The sequence below is a fragment of the Zophobas morio genome, unplaced genomic scaffold, assembly GCF_036711695.1.
Source record: "Zophobas morio isolate AGI-343-1 ecotype UQ-CSIRO unplaced genomic scaffold, CSIRO_AGI_Zmor_V1 ptg000007l, whole genome shotgun sequence".
NCBI classification, from domain to species: Eukaryota; Metazoa; Arthropoda; class Insecta; order Coleoptera; family Tenebrionidae; genus Zophobas; species Zophobas morio.
The window spans coordinates 6,815,400-6,831,227 of record NW_026972112.1 but is presented as its reverse complement, the minus strand read 5'-3'; the positions used below and the strand labels follow the sequence as shown (position 1 = coordinate 6,831,227).

At 37.2% G+C, this 15,828-nt stretch overlaps 1 protein-coding gene and 1 long non-coding RNA gene across 9 annotated transcripts in view; both read left to right on the top strand.

Annotated features, from left to right (window-relative positions):
- Positions 1-15,828, top strand: part of Rhea (rhea) — a 95,486-nt gene that overhangs the window by 75,685 nt on the left and 3,973 nt on the right. For 3 of the 8 annotated variants that reach the window (XM_064049428.1, XM_064049430.1, XM_064049429.1), the window contains 10 exons: positions 5-260; positions 308-554; positions 613-771; positions 823-1,080; positions 1,138-1,690; positions 1,762-1,952; positions 2,930-3,046; positions 3,108-3,623; positions 8,837-9,504; positions 10,056-10,121. In XM_064049428.1, the coding sequence (XP_063905498.1) occupies positions 5-260; positions 308-554; positions 613-771; positions 823-1,080; positions 1,138-1,690; positions 1,762-1,952; positions 2,930-3,046; positions 3,108-3,623; positions 8,837-9,504; positions 10,056-10,121 (3,031 nt within the window). Of the gene's footprint in view, positions 1-4; positions 261-307; positions 555-612; positions 772-822; positions 1,081-1,137; positions 1,691-1,761; positions 1,953-2,929; positions 3,047-3,107; positions 3,624-8,836; positions 9,516-9,689; positions 9,746-10,055; positions 10,122-15,828 lie in introns of those variants that run through there. The other 5 variants (XR_010279782.1, XM_064049432.1, XM_064049434.1 and 2 more) reach the window with 5 other exon arrangements.
- LOC135124391 (uncharacterized) lies at positions 13,476-14,708 on the top strand. The gene is made up of 3 exons (XR_010279783.1): positions 13,476-14,269; positions 14,350-14,486; positions 14,624-14,708. It is a non-coding gene; the product is annotated as an uncharacterized LOC135124391 (long non-coding RNA).

Genomic DNA, 15,828 nt, shown 5'->3' with positions numbered 1-15,828 from the left:
ACAGAGGCCGTCGAAAATCTCTGCATCTACGCAAACTCAAGCGAGTTCGTCTCAATCCCAGCCAAAATCTCCCCTCAAGCCAGACGAGCCCAACAACCGATCATCGATTCGGGCAACCGATTGATCGACAGTTCTTGCACTGTGGTCAAGGCGGCAAAGAATTTGGTCGTGATGAACAAGGACCCATCGACGTGGCAACACTTCGCAAGTTCGTCGAAAGACGTTTCGGAATCGATTAAGCAACTGGTGGTCAATATTAGGTGAGTGGGTGCGATGTTTGAGAAAATTTTGACTATTGGGTTTACAGAAATGGTGCTCCTGGTAAAAACGAATGCGAAAGTGCTGCCACCGTCCTTACTAATCATCTGAGGACTCTGGATACGTCGTCTATGGATGCTGTGTCTCAGTCGTTGGTGCCCAGGAAGGGCGCTTCTTTGCCGGTTTATAGCCAGCAGGTGGAACGCGCGGCGGCTGGTTTGTTTGACACGATTGAGCCTTTGAGACAGGCGGCCAAACACGAAGCGGAGAATATCGGGCATGCGGTTAGTCAAATGGTGAGTAAATAACAGACTTTGAGTTTTCGGTAAATTTGATCGCGACGCTTTGTTTCAGATACAATATTTCGAGCCCTTGGTGCAGAGCACCATCGGTGCGGCGTCCAACATGAAGAACTCGAAGCAGCAAGAACAACTCCTCGATCAAGCGAAGTCGGTCACGGAATCAGCTCTCCAACTCGTTTATGCGACCAAGGATTGTGGCGGCAATTCTAAGGTTGCTTCTGTTGCGGCCGACTTATTCACTTAATAATGTTGTGGTTTACAGGCCGTCAACATTCATCCCGACATAGACGAGTGTGCTAATTCCACTCGCGACACTCTACAAGAATTAGTTACCAGCTTAGAAACCATATCGACTCAAAGCGGAATTGTTTCAGGAGTCGTCGACAATCTGACAAGGGCCATGACTCGATTGTCCGACCATAGAGCTTCTTTAATTATATCAGACAGTGACAGTTACGTCGATTACCAGACGAGAATGGTGGAGTACGCCAAGGATATAGCCAAGTTAGCTGGCGAGATGGTAAGTAAATTTTTCCACACGATCACGTTGTATTTTTTTTTTTTTGTGTGTGTTTAGGCGAGCAAGGCCTCCAGCGACACCCAGAAACTCGCCCCTCTGTCCGCCGACCTCTCCCACAAGTACACCCAACTGGCCAATGACAGCATCGGCGCTGCAGCAGCCTCTACCAACGGCGAAGTCTCCATGCGTCTGAAGGAAGTCGTCCAACAACTCGGTGGCGCTTGCGTCGAGTTAGTACAAGCCGGCGGTCAATGCCTGATCAGAAAGGACGACATTATCCTGCGGGAAATCGGAGATTGTTCCAGGAATGTGACCGAGAAGGTGTCACGCGTCTTGGCAACGTTGCAATCAGGGTCACGTGGTACTCAGGCTTGCATCAACGCTGCGTCCACAGTGTCGGGAATCATCGGCGATCTGGAAACCACAATCATGTTTGCCACCGCCGGGAATCTAAATCCTGAGAATGAGCACGAGTCGTTTGCGGATCACCGCGAGAATATTTTGAAGACGGCTAAGGCATTGGTGGAGGATACGAAAACGCTGGTTGCTGGAGCGGCTTCGTCGCAGGAGCAGCTGGCGGTGGCGGCACAGAATTCCGTGTCCACTATTGGTAAATAGAGAAATAGTTGATTTTCTTGCGGTAGAAGCCAGATGTTGGATTTTATGTTTTTATTTTTACAGTTCAACTGGCGGAAGTTGTGAAGTTCGGGGCTGCCAGTTTGGGCTCGGACAACCCGGATTCTCAAGTAATGCTGATCAACGCCGTCAAAGATGTCGCTAGTGCTCTAGGCGACTTGATTCACGCTACCAAGGCTGCCAGCGGTAAGCCCATCAACGACCCAGCGATGGCCCATTTGAAGGAAAGTGCCAAGGTACGGTTTATCAAAGTGCTTTAGTGTGTGTTGTGTGTTACTGTTTTCGTTGTGTAGTTTTCGCTTCTTATTTGTTTTGTTTGTAATATTTTTTGTTATCACATCATTTAGTACATTGTATTTGATCACACTTTGTATATCGTTAAACGAGTTGTAGATTTCCAGTGTATGGCTTGTTTTTGCATGCGTGTGATGTACTAAATTCCTTGTATTAATATGGGGTGGACTTTAAAACGATTAATGTGGTTGATAAAAAGAGTACATAACACACATGCTAAAACTTGATTAAAATTTGAATAAAATAACAGTGTAAAATAAATTAACATGCGAAAATCAAAACATGTGAAGCGTTTAAAGTCCACCTTCGTTTATCAGTGTATTTAACCGACCAGAGTTTTGATTAACCGAAGCTTTTGTGGAAAAGGTGGCGGGTTTTAACACATGTTTTGATCCATGACAGGTTCCTGATTCTGATACTGATTGGTGGGTTTCCGATCAAGAAGAGGAATTAATTCGGTTATTAAGCGACAGCAAAGAGAACATAGCTACTGAAGCATTGCAATCAGACATAATCCCTTGCCTCCTCATTACATAATCGTACACGTGCGGCAATCATTGTTTCTAGTCTCATTAGTGTGTGTTCACTTTATTGTACTCAGTTTTGTTCTCAGAGCTATTTTTGATGTAAGTTTATAATAGGCAATTTTATTTTTTATCTTTATATTTATCAAAATTATTTTCTTATTTATTTAGCCAATAAATGGTGTGGTAATTACAATTTTATTTTCTATTCTAAAACACAGCCTTTTGTTGCGTTAAGGTTAGTACTTTTAATTTGTGTTGGTTTGGGTGGTCGCACTATTCCTTCTTCTTTTTTAGTTTACTATCATTTTAATAACCATTTTCAGCTTACGTGGACTTAACGCATGTTACTTAACTTAAGTAGGAGAATAACTACTTACTTTGTTTTGTCGTAGGTCATGGTCACGAACGTGACGTCGCTCCTTAAAACGGTGAAAGCCGTGGAAGACGAACACACAAGAGGCACCCGGGCCTTAGAATCGACCATCGAAGCAATCGGGCAAGAAATGAAGGTAATTTTTTTAGTCTCAAAAAATATGAAATTTAGTGTCTTCAATGTTCGCTTAATTCCAGGCCCTCTACTCCAGCGACGGCTGCAGACAAGGCGTCACCGCCGAAGACCTCGTCCGCTGCACGAAAGCCATCACCAAAGCCACGGCGAAATCAGTGGCCGCTGGCATCAGCAACAAGCAAGACGACATCATCGCGGCCGCCAATTTGGCGCGAAAATCGATCTCGGACATGCTTATAATATGCAAAAGCGCCGCCTACAATCTCTCTGAAACTCCAGAAATGAGGGAGAGGACGCTGGATGGCGGCCACGAGTGCGCCCAGCAGTTCCGGGAACTCCTGGTTACGATCCTGCAAGGCAACGTCGCCGACGCCAAACACACCCTGCCGGCTATTTCGCGTCGAATCGCCCAGGCCGCCACCGAGTTGGTCAGCGTTGCGTCACTCCTGAAGGGCTCCGATTGGGTGGATCCGGACGATCCTACCGTCATTGCCGAGAATGAGCTGTTGGGAGCCGCGGCGTCCATCGATGCCGCCGCGAAGAAGTTGGCGAGTTTGAGGCCAAGGAAGACCATAAAAGTGAGTGGATTTTGATTTTTACTTCCTAGCTACTTTATGTTTTCTCGGCGTCTGTTTCCGTGTGTCTGTCGGGATTTTTGTTAGGGTGATAATCTCCGAAACTACTGCACAGATTGTTGTCAAATATAAATGTATATTAAAAAAAAAGTAAAATTTAGGGAAGTTCTGTCGCAATAACTTTGGTCCAATTTTTTGTTGTTATCGTTGTTTCGTCAGCGAGAAGTGGTTGTGGGTTGCTATAAGATATGTTTGATATTCTTGGTTGTATTTTAAATTCACCCAGGAGTCAAACATATTATTATAGAAGCATCACGTTTCGACAAGGTGGACGCCATCAGGTGAGTTGTGTTTTGACAAGTGGGATTTATAAACTTGCTGTTGACGTTGAAGTTCCCGCTGACGTTGCTTTTAGAGCTGAAAATTGTCATTTATAAACTCCGTTGACAAATTGCGGTGATAGTAACTTTGACGTACACCTTTGCCGTGTATAAAAGGGTTCTAGAAGAAAAGTGAGGGAATTAAGTTGATTATTACAAAAAATTACCATTTTAGACATGTTTTAAGTTTCTTATTGTCAAAGTAAGTCTACACATATTAAAAAAAAAAAAAAACAGGCAAAATGTAGCCCCGTTCTCTATTGTGATGAGTTTTTCATTCGTTGTTAGATCAAGGGGCGGGGCTTAATTGCAAGATCCATATTTGTCTAGAAAAATTTACCATTTCAAACATGTTTTAAAGTTCTTGTTCTGAAAAGACGACTACGTATGTTAAGGAAAAAGGCAAAATATAAACCCCGCCCACCCGCCCTGTCTCAATTGTGATGATTTTTTTTTAATCGTCGAGAGCCAAAGGAGCGGAATTTAATTGCAAAATTCTTATTGTTTCTCTACAAGAAATTACCATGTAAGAGATGTTTTTGAATATAGTGTTGTACATAAAATACTATGAAAAATTAAAGCCAAAGATTAAGCCCCACCCATACCCGGCCTGATCTAAATAGTAATGAAGTTTTCATGCGCTGGCAGACCTAGGGGCGGAGCCTAATTGCAAATCCATACTTCCTTACAAAAATTTACCATTTTAAACGTGTTTTAAGTGTCTAAGATTAAAAAAAATATATCACAATTGAGATGGGGTGGGTGGGCGGGGTTTATGGTTAGCCTTTTTTTCTTAATATACCTAGTATTCTTTGAATAACACGATACTCAAAAACATGTTTTTAATTTCTCGTAAAGAAATAAATATTTTACAGTTAAGCTCCACCCTCTTGGTTCTCGGCGAATAAAAAAAATCATCACAATTGAGATAGGGCGGGTGGGCGGGCTTACATTTTGGCTTTTTGTTTTAATATGTGTAGACTTCTTTCCACCACAATAAACTTAAAACTTGTTTAAAATGGAAAATTTGTATAAGAAAATGTCGATTTAGCAATTAGACTTCACCCTATAATTGCAAAATCCATATTTCCTTGCAAAAATGTACCCTTTTAACCAAGTTTTAAGTTTCTTCTTGTGAAAAAATGGCTATGTATATTAAGAAAAAAAAAAGGCAAAATATAAGCCCCACCCACCCGCCCTATCTCAATTCTGATGATTTTCTTTATTCGTCGTGAGCCGAGGGGTGGAGCTTAATTGTAAAATCCTTATTTTTCTACGAGAAATTACAATGTGAAATATGTTCTTAAGTAATCCTGTTATACAAAGAAAACTAAATGTATTAATTAAAAAAGAAAACTAAAAGACAAGCCCCACCCATCCGTCTATATCTTAATCGTGATGAATTTTTCATTCGTTGTCAGACCGAGGGGTGGAGTGTAATTGCAAAATCGATATTTCCCTATACAAATTTACCATTTTAAACATGTTTTAAGTTTCTTGTTGTCAAAAAATGACTACACACATATTAAGAAAACAAGCCAAAATGTAGCCCCGCCCACCCACCCTATCTCAATTGTGATGATTTTTTTTTATTCGTCGTGAGCCAAGGGGGCGAAGCTTAACTGCAAAATCCTTATTTTTCTACGAAAAATTAAAAACATGTTTTGAGTGTTGAGTTGTTCAAAGAATACTATGTAGATTAAGAAAAAAATAAACCCAAAGATTAGGCCCTACCCATACCCGCCCGGATCTCAATTCTTTATTGTGATGAATTTTTCATTCGTTGTCAAAATTCGAGGGGCAGGGCTTAATTGCAAGGTCTATATTTGTCTACAAGAATTTACCATTTCAAATACGTTTTAAATTTTTTGTTCTGAAAAAACGACTACGTATGTTAAGAAAAAGGGCTAAATATAAACCCCGCCCACCCGCCCTATCTCAATTGTAATGATTTTTTTTTTAATCGTCGAGAGCGGAAGTTAATTGCAAAATCCTTATGAGTTCTGTACAAGAAATTACCATGTAAGACATGTTTTTGAATATCATGTTGTTCATAAAATACTGTGAAAAATTAAACCCATTTTCCCCAATTTCGACCCATTCTCGACGATTTTCGAAATTTAACAAAATACTGCCATGTAGATTTTGGGCCACAGAAGTCACTTCTGGCTTTATTTCTTCGATAATTTAAACCGTTTTTCCAGAATCGTCCATTGAAATATCGCAATTTTCGAAAATTTCAAAAAAATTGGAATTTCACATCGAATTTTCCGAAAATATTGCTCCGTTACCATAAGTATGCTATATTTTTGGAATCAGTACGTCGGGATATATACAGTTGCCGCCAAAAAATTTCAGACGTCAATGTCATTCAGTCGTCAGATAGTGTAAAGCAACCTTTAGATGTTTAGGTATTTTGAAAGTTTGACATTCTAGCTGTCCGAAATAATGACAATAAAGCATAGACTACATTAAAATTTTTGACATGACAGAAAAGTGATGTTTGAAATTTTTTGTCGGAAACTGTATATCTGAATTTTTTCAGAATTTTTAGACAACTTTTTCAAAAATGAAATTTTACACTGTGATAGTACTTGCCAAATAACCTACCTTCTAAGAAAATAAAAGGCGGGTGGGCCAGGCTAGTATTTGCCAAAATAAGACTCATTTTGACAAATGACCTACTCTTCGAAGAAAAGGTACTAGCCCCACCCTTTATTTTCTTAGTAGGTCATCTACCAAAATCAATCTTATCTTGGCAAGTATAAGACTGATTTTTGCAAATGACATATCTCTAAGAAAATAAAGGGTGTGTGGGCGGGGCTAGTACTTGTCAAGATGAGACTGATTTTGGCAAATAACATATCCTCAAAGAAAATAAGGGTAGGTGGGCGGGGCTAGTACTTGTTAAAATAAGATTGATTTTGGCAGATGACCCACTCTTCTAAGAATATAAAGGGTGGGTGGGCGGGGCTACTACCTTTTCTTAGCTGAGTAGGTCATTTGCCAAAATGAGTCTTATTTTGGCAGATACTAGCCTGGCTCGCCTGTCTTTTATTTCTTTAGAGGGTAGGTTATTTGGCAAGTACTAGCAAATTTCGACCCATTTTCGACGATTTTCGAAATTTGACTAAATACTTCTTCTTGTAGATTTCGGGGCATAGAAGTCACTTCCGGCCTGATTTTTTCAATAACTGCAACCTTTTTTCCAGAATTAGTTAATTAATACAGTGCATTGAAATAACACAATTTTTAAAAATTTCAAAAAATTCAATACAACACGTACAGAAAGATCTTGCGTCATTTTTACAAGTACGTGCATGTTTTCAAGTTCAGTTCGGATTGCAAAGTTTTTGTTCGGATTAAAGAGATATCGATTTCAACTAGCCTCTGTACGGATTACTGGATGTTCAGATAATCATGGATGGGATTATAGAGGTTATACTGTATTAAGAAAAAATTTAAAGCCGAAGATTAAGCCCCACCCATATCTGGCCTGATCTAAATACTAATGAAGTTTTCATTCGTTAACACACCTAGGGGCGGAGCCAAATTGCAAAATCCATATTTCATTACAAAAATTTTACCATTTTAAACGTGTTTTGAGTGTCTAAGAATAAAAAACCTCATCACAATAGAGATCAGGTGGGTGGGCGGGGTTCATATTTTACCTTTTTTTCTTAATATACAAACATTCTTTGAACAACACGATACTGAAAAACATGTTTTTAATTTTTTGTAAAGAAATAAGTATTTTGCACTTAAACTCCGCCCCCTTGTTTCTCACCGAATAAAAAAAATCATCACAATAGAGATGGGGTGGGTGGGCGGGGTTTATATTTTACCTTTTTTTATTAATATACATAACATTCTTTGAACAACACACTGAAAAACATGTTTTTAATTTTTTGTAAATACGTATTTTGCAGTTAAACTCCGCCCCCTTTGTTCTCAGCGAATAAAAAAATCATCACAATTGAGATAGGGTGGGTGGGCGGGCTTACATTGTGCCTTTTTGTTTTAATATGTGTAGACACAACAAGAAACTTAAAACATGGTTAAAATGGTACATTTTTGAAAAGAAATGTGGATTTTGCAATTATGGAGGGACGCCTAATTGCAAAATCGATGTTTTCTTATACAAATTTTTCATTTTAACCATTTTTTTTAAGTTTCTTATTGTGAAAAGATGGCTATGTATACTAAGAAAAAAAGGGGCAAAATATAAGCCCCGCCCACCCGCCCTATCTCAATTCTGATGATTTTTTTTATTTGTTGTCAGACCGAGGGGCATAGCGTAATTGCAAAATCGATATTTCCGTATACAAATTTACCATTTTAAACATGTTTTACCTTTCTTGTTGTGAAAAGAAGACTACAGTACACATATTAAGAAGAAAGGGCAAAATGTAAACCCTTATAGTTATACGTAATCTCTTTTTTGATATAAATAGCAACAAATCTTGTTGATTTAAACGTCGAGAACCATCTGTAACAATACATAAGTACTGAAAAAACGCTACAGTGTAGAAAATGATAGCAGTTATTTAAAATATGAGGGTTTCGGTTAACAGATGTTTAATGGCTTAATATTAGTGGACCTCATTATCTCTATCAAAATTTGATTTTCGTGGAGTTAGTGCTATCTGCTATCAACCAGAAAAATGTCCCCCCTACTTCAGGGGATTTTCCTTCAAGTTGGCAACACTGCACACTGGCGCAATTTTATTGGTTGAAAACCCAACGTCAGCGGCAAGTTTATAACTCGACCTTCATTTTTGTAGTTAGTCTTCACTTGACGAATCAACCCGATACTATCTTATTGTAATTTTGTAGACACAAGACCTGGACGAGTCTCTCAACTTCGACGAAATGATCCTGGAAGCCGCCAAATCCATAACATCTGCCACTTCTGCTTTAGTCAAAGCGGCCAGCGCCGCCCAGCGCGAACTAATCGACAGTGGAAAAGTATCCCGAACGCCGACGTCATCATCCGACGACGGCCAGTGGTCAGAGGGTCTAATTTCGGCTGCAAGGCTTGTGGCCGCAGCCACTCACAGTCTCGTCGAGAGTGCCAATGCGTTGGTACAGGGTATGGGTAGCGAAGACAAATTAATTTCTTCAGCTAAGCAAGTAGCCAGTTCTACTGCGCAGCTGCTGGTCGCTTGTAAAGTCAAAGCAGAGGGTGACACTGTAGCCACCAGAAGGTTACACCAAGCCGGAACCGCGGTCATCAGATCCACGGATAACTTGGTGAGGGCGGCACAACAAGCCAAGAACGTGGAAGAAGAGCGGTGTTTGGTGCTGAATAAGAGAATGGTGGGAGGAATCGCACAAGAAATTGACGCAAGATCCGAGGTGTTCAGGATAGAGCGCGAGCTGGAGGAAGCCCGCAGCCGACTGACCGCCATCCGTCAAGCCAAGTACAAGCTGCGCGGCTACGACACGTCCGGTGACGATACCGACGGTTATATAAGTTCGGCGCAAGATGGCGAAACATCGCGGTGAGTCCCAGGTGTGTGTCTAACCCTACTAATCACTTGTGCTTGTTTTGGTAAGCTTCGGTTGTCGGTGTTGGAGTGGAATTGTTGCTTTGCACTGTACGATCGCATTCCTCTGTAGTGGCGTCATGATTATACATTTCAAACTTCATTGTAAACTAACAGAGGACGTTTTATTGCATGTGCAGCGTGAAGGTAATTTTTGAATAATCACGATCATGGTGATCTAGACTCTAGTGAGTAGGTAAGAGCACGCGTGTTTTTTTAACAATATTAATCTATTGCTTTGAGGATTTGCTCGTTGATCTTGGTTTGTTGTCATTAAGTCATTCATCGTTGTTTCATTGGCATTTAGTTGATCTGGTAGTACAAGTGCTCAAGGCAATTTCTTGGCACTTTTTCTTATGTCTACGTTTATTTTTTTTTTCCTACACGAAATGAAAATAAAACTCCTGAAGTTAGTGACTGATGTTATGTTCAACTTTTGTGATGTTTTAAAAAAAATGTGTGGTATTGGTGAAATAGTAATAAACAATAAGTACTATTGATTTCAGAAAATTCCGTGGGAGAAAAGTTGTTGTTAAAGCCGTAGAGGTTATTGGCACCCAAAATGTTGTAAGGTATTGAATTGAAAGCTTTGTGTTGTGTATGTCATAAAAAGTACAATACGTTGTAACACATAAAGGGTTACAACTGTAGAAGTTAAAAAACTTCTTTAATTGAAAATGAAATAGAATAGCGATGTGAAAAGTGACAAAAGAACATTAAAAAACACTAATAAAGACAGTCATGGATTTTTGAAAAATTATCTTTGATTTGAAATTTTAATTTGAAAGTTTCAGTTGAAAATGGAACAATTAAAGACAAACTTTCAAAAATCCATGGCTATGTTTAATCGTGCTTTTTATCGTTTTCGGTTTTTACAGCTACAATTTTGTCGTAACATTGGATAAAACTAACCTAAACTTTTCAATCTATTGATAAATAGAAAAAATATTCTATACTTCTATAACTAAAATTTTTGACTTTTAAAACACTGCTAAAATTTCTTGATTATGCAACCAACATCACTAACGCGATTGTCACAAAAGAGCACATTGAATTATGAACAAAATTGAGGATGATATTTAGGTGACCAATTTAAAAAAAACCGTCATTCATTTTTTGGATGCTCCACTTCCGATCGACACCCCTTAGAAGTCTGAAGTTGTGTCATTTTTAAATCTCGGAATTACATGCAGAAAAAAAGATGAATATTTCTGCATAGGCAACCCATTTGACGTTTCATAAACAGCTTTGATTCATTTTTATTTTTAAATAATAATGAACGCATAGATAGCAGTGATCAGAGCCAAAATTATGACAAATTATTTCTGTCGGCCCAATATTTTCAATTTTCTTTTGCTTTAAAATGTTTTCGAGTTCTGAAAAAACAGGCATGCTATTAATGTTGGGAAAGTATGACAAAAATGTTGATGCTGCTGTTCGTCTCTAGGCCAGGCAATATTCCAATAGAAGAACTCCCTCAAATCAAGCGTTTAGAACACTTGAAAAAATTTACGAGAATTTGGGGAATTAAAAAAAAAAGTTAGAAATCGAACTGTAACAACGCCGGATAATGAAGCTGCTCTAATCGAAATCGTAGCAGAAAATCCCCATGTGAGTCAAAGACAGATTCCAAGACAAATGGAGATTTGTTTGGGTTCGGTTTTCAACATCTTAAACCGATTTCATCCATACCATGTGAAAATTGTCCAACATTTAACAGAACGCGATTTTATCTAATATTTTACCTCAACTGTTGGAAAACGTAGAGCTAGACATACGAAGACGTTAGGAACTATTTACACAGAGCGTTTGGACCAAGACTTATTGCTAGAGAAGAAGAGTGAAAAATGACGTTTATAGTGTCCCAATCGAAAATGAAAACCACTTACGTGAAAAGATAATAGCGTCATGCAGATCTATAACTCCCGACATGTTAGATAGAGTCGTAGAAATTTTGAACGTAGGATAGAACTTTGTGAAGATAGTGGAGGCAGGCATTTGAACATTTATTATAAATTCGTTTTCGTTGTAATCTGATCCATTAATAAATTGAATATTAATTTTTTAATTTTGTCATTATTTGGCACTGACATCTTTGTAATTTTTTTCTGTGATTGCTTATTAAAAAAAAAAAAAAAATGAAATTGGGGTGTATAATATGTTGCCTATGCAAAAATTGTCAGGCGTGAACAGATAAAATGAACTCCCTGTATAACACGTATTGAAGTGAAATTTCATTATTAGTCCAGTCAAATTAGCGATTAACCTCGGAATGAGAGATAATAAGCTGAATTTTCGTATATACCTTCATTTTAGCGTTCTAAAAGTTGTCTCAAAAGTCTCATAAAATCTCGTGTCTGCGTCGTAAGTTATTCAAGGTCAAAGGTGAAGAAAAACAGTTTTTTGCGATTATCTCGGTTTCTAGTGCTCCAATGATGTTAACATCTATTATCGTAATTGTAGAGCACAAAATTTGGGACACATTTTATTTGAAACACTTTTACATGCGCTCAATCGTTTTTGAGATAGAGGGCAGTGAGCGCGCAGCGCTCATCCATACGTACTGTAATGCAATCAACCGTGAATATCTGTGAATACTACCTTTAATTTTGAATAATTTGTATTATTTATCAGTTAATACATTGCATTTAATAACATTTTACATATTTTCAATACATTCATTTAATGATAATGATACTTACCTACTTTGTGGAATTAAAAACTCTTTAAATGAAATACTTATTGTATGTATAACTTAATTTATTGAAAGTAGATTTTAAGTAGAAAAATAACTAAGTACTTTATCTTTCAAATGTGTAAGTTTTTATATATTAGATAATATATTATACTTGTTATATTATTATATATCTAAAAGTTATATTAATTTTTTCAAAGTAAAAATTTAAGGAAGTAAAACGAGTTAATGTATTTTAATTTTATCTTTGTTCAGTACCTGTGCATTTCTTACGATTGAAATTGAATTGTAGTGAAAATCTAGAAATCTTTAATAATTTATAGAACAAAAGTATTAATTTTCTTCTTCTTCACCGTCATCTTCTGGACGTTCGGGAATTTCTGTTTCATCGTCATCATCTTCGGTGCGCTGAATCGTTGTTTCCAGACCTTCCAGTTATAATCATGATAGAAAAATAAGTATTTAAAACCTTACGCATTTTAAAGATATAAATTAATCTGAAATATACAATAAATATTTCATTAAATGCGTTTTTAATTACACAAAGTAGGTAAGTATTATTCAGTGAATATGTTGAAAATATGTAAAATGTTTAAATACAATGTATTAATTGATAAATAATACAAATTTTTCAAAATTCAAGGTAGTATTCATAGATATTCACGGTTGATTGCATTACAGTACGTATGGATGAGCGCTGCGCGCTCACTGCCCTCTATCTCAAAAACGATTGAGCGCATGAAAAAATGTTTCAAATAAAATTTGTCCCAAATTTTGTGCTCTACAATTATGGTAATAGATGTTAACATCATTGGAGCAATAGAAACCGAGATAATCGCAAAAAACTGTTTTTATTCATCTTTGACCTTGAATAACTTACGACGCAGACACGAGATTTTATGAGATTTTTGACACAACTTTTAAAACGCCAAAATTAAGGTATATACAAAAATTCAGCTTATTATCTCTCATTCCGAGATTGATCCCTTTTTTATCCTAAAATGACTGGACTATATAACTGTCTAAGAAGTGTGCTTTCATAATACAGGGTTTTCATAAATGATTATAGGGTCGCAGTAGGTTATGGATGTGTGCCGCCTTTCGCTTTATGTGTACTTTACTAAATGTGTCCTTGGGCACGACAAGCACCACATGCATCTGTATAACTGGTTGCCTAAATGCTTCATGATTAAATATCGAAAACGCATGCGTCAATACCACTACCTCCGTGGTCAATACACATGTGACTAACATAACAAGGCGATACTGGCGATAACAAGTGAAATTTTTGGTTGGCTGTTGATATACACACGCACAAATTCCAATAACTAAATCATCCACGGAAAAAGAAGTTCCACGTTTAGGAGTATATTTGTAATGAAGTGCAGGAGGCGAAGCGCCCGTGTGTCCTTTCAAAAAGTTAGCACGCGTTGGTGACCATAAAAAGTTAGGTTATGTTAGCAACGGCTGCAATGCTGCAATTAAAGAATGCACGAATGCGAAATTTAACAAATTTTTGTGGCAAAAGGAAGCATTTGCATAACATTTGAAGATGAGGAACGTGATCAAAAGATGCTGTAGAAGAGCTTTGCACAAACAGTTTGTGCGAAATCGAGAAGCGCGTGTTCTGCGCGATGTTACGGAGTTAGATAAGCGCAAATGTAGTTCATTTTCAAACTGTTTTTCAGAAGTTGAAGGCGCATTGATGACCAGTGGGACCAAGGGCCTTTGGTGGTTAAATATGCCTTTATATACATGGACACCAGATGCATGTGCTTAGAAAGATGATTTTTGATTAAGAACTCAGAGCAAGAGTATCTTTAATGGTGTATACAAATTTGACAAACAACGCATTTTAATGTCTGATAACTACATTTCCTATCCATCAGTTCTACTTCATGAAAGTTAGTTTTGGTTTGTGAGTGCATTAAATGTTTTACAGCAGATTCTTTAGCTACATTATCAAAACTTGTCTGGGTGGCAAGTTTATGGGACTTACTGACCAAAAGGTCATGGTGAATAGCTGTAAGTCATAAAGTAGATGAAATTCTTGACCAAGATGTATCCTTCAGTAGTTTCTTCAAAGTGTCTAAACATGTTTCCAGCCCTCTATTGGTTTACCACCAAAATATTTGTATTTCAAAGATCTGTGCAAAGATTTGGCGTGCATGTTGGTGTTAATGCCTGCGTTCTTTTGATAACACTGGGCCCATGACTTCATGCGCTCTTTATTTTGAAAGTAGTAAGTGTTTAAATAATTCACAAATTTACTTTTTACCAAAAATTTAATCAGCTCTTGCTTCAGTCTTATAAATTTATTTTCATCTGTTTCTTTTAATACATAATCTAATTTTGTAAGAATCTGATTTATTGTTCCAGGCATTCCAATATGTAGCTGTAACTATCATCTGTCATGAAATAATTGGGTACCAAAACCGATATTAATGATTTTATTTCACCAACCAAAACCTCTTATATGTTGGTGTCCTTTCAGTTGGACAGAATAAATGTTACTGGATAATCAATATTTTTATCATCTAACACATGGACTTGTGGTCATTTCAATGTCATAGAGGTTTGTCCCATGTGTGCCATCTACACAAATGATTTTGGCGCCATATTTTTTTAACATATACTCCAGCCCACTGTACATGGAAGCTAAAGCAGTCATTTTTGTGCAATTTTTCATGTTCTGATGCACAACAAGATTTTCCTTACTTCATTTACCAGATATATTATTTTTTCTGCAATGTGGGGAATGTCTTTCATAGTCAGAAGATTAAATCTGGTACATGAACTGAGTTCTAGATTTTTAACAGTTTCAATTACTTTTTCGTGTGTTAGACCAGTGCGAATTTGTTCAACTAGATATGTCGTTTCTTTTGTAGTTAGGGGTTGACAGCGAAGATCATTGTGATGAACAACATGAATAGCAATAAACTGAACAAGTACCACTGAGGAAGAATGATCAAAGTGAGCTGTAATTCGTGAAGGACAGACTCCTTGCATTTTGATACTGCCACTAGTTTTAGGACCTCGTATATTACATTTACTAACAGAATTTGCTAGATTACTTCTGACATTCATAGTAGAAAATAATAATTCGTCATATAAAAGAATTAGTTTTTAACTCTAAATCTGCTTTTCGTGTAAAAAAAATCTTCCGTTTTCTTAAATTGTAGATCCTTTACTTCCAACTCAATGTTATAAACGATGTTGAAATGATTCGTTAATAAGTGAAAACGCTGAAAGTTTTCAAAGCATAGCGGACAAATTATTCTGCTAGTTTTTAATATTTTTGAAATTGTCGCCGTGAAAATATCTTAGATGTCGATTTGTACTTGAAATTATTTCACACAATAAGCACATTTTGTTAACACTTCAAACTTTTGGATGCTCATACTGAAATATGTTTTGTCATGTCTAGTGCTTGTTTTTACTTAATAAAATAATAGAACTTTATCTGTCCATTGTCCTTTTCATAAAAATTACACGAAATTCTTTAATTAGCCACAAAACAATAGTATATTACAAAATTAATATTTCACTTCCCGCCACAAAAGTACATATTCAACGAAAATGTA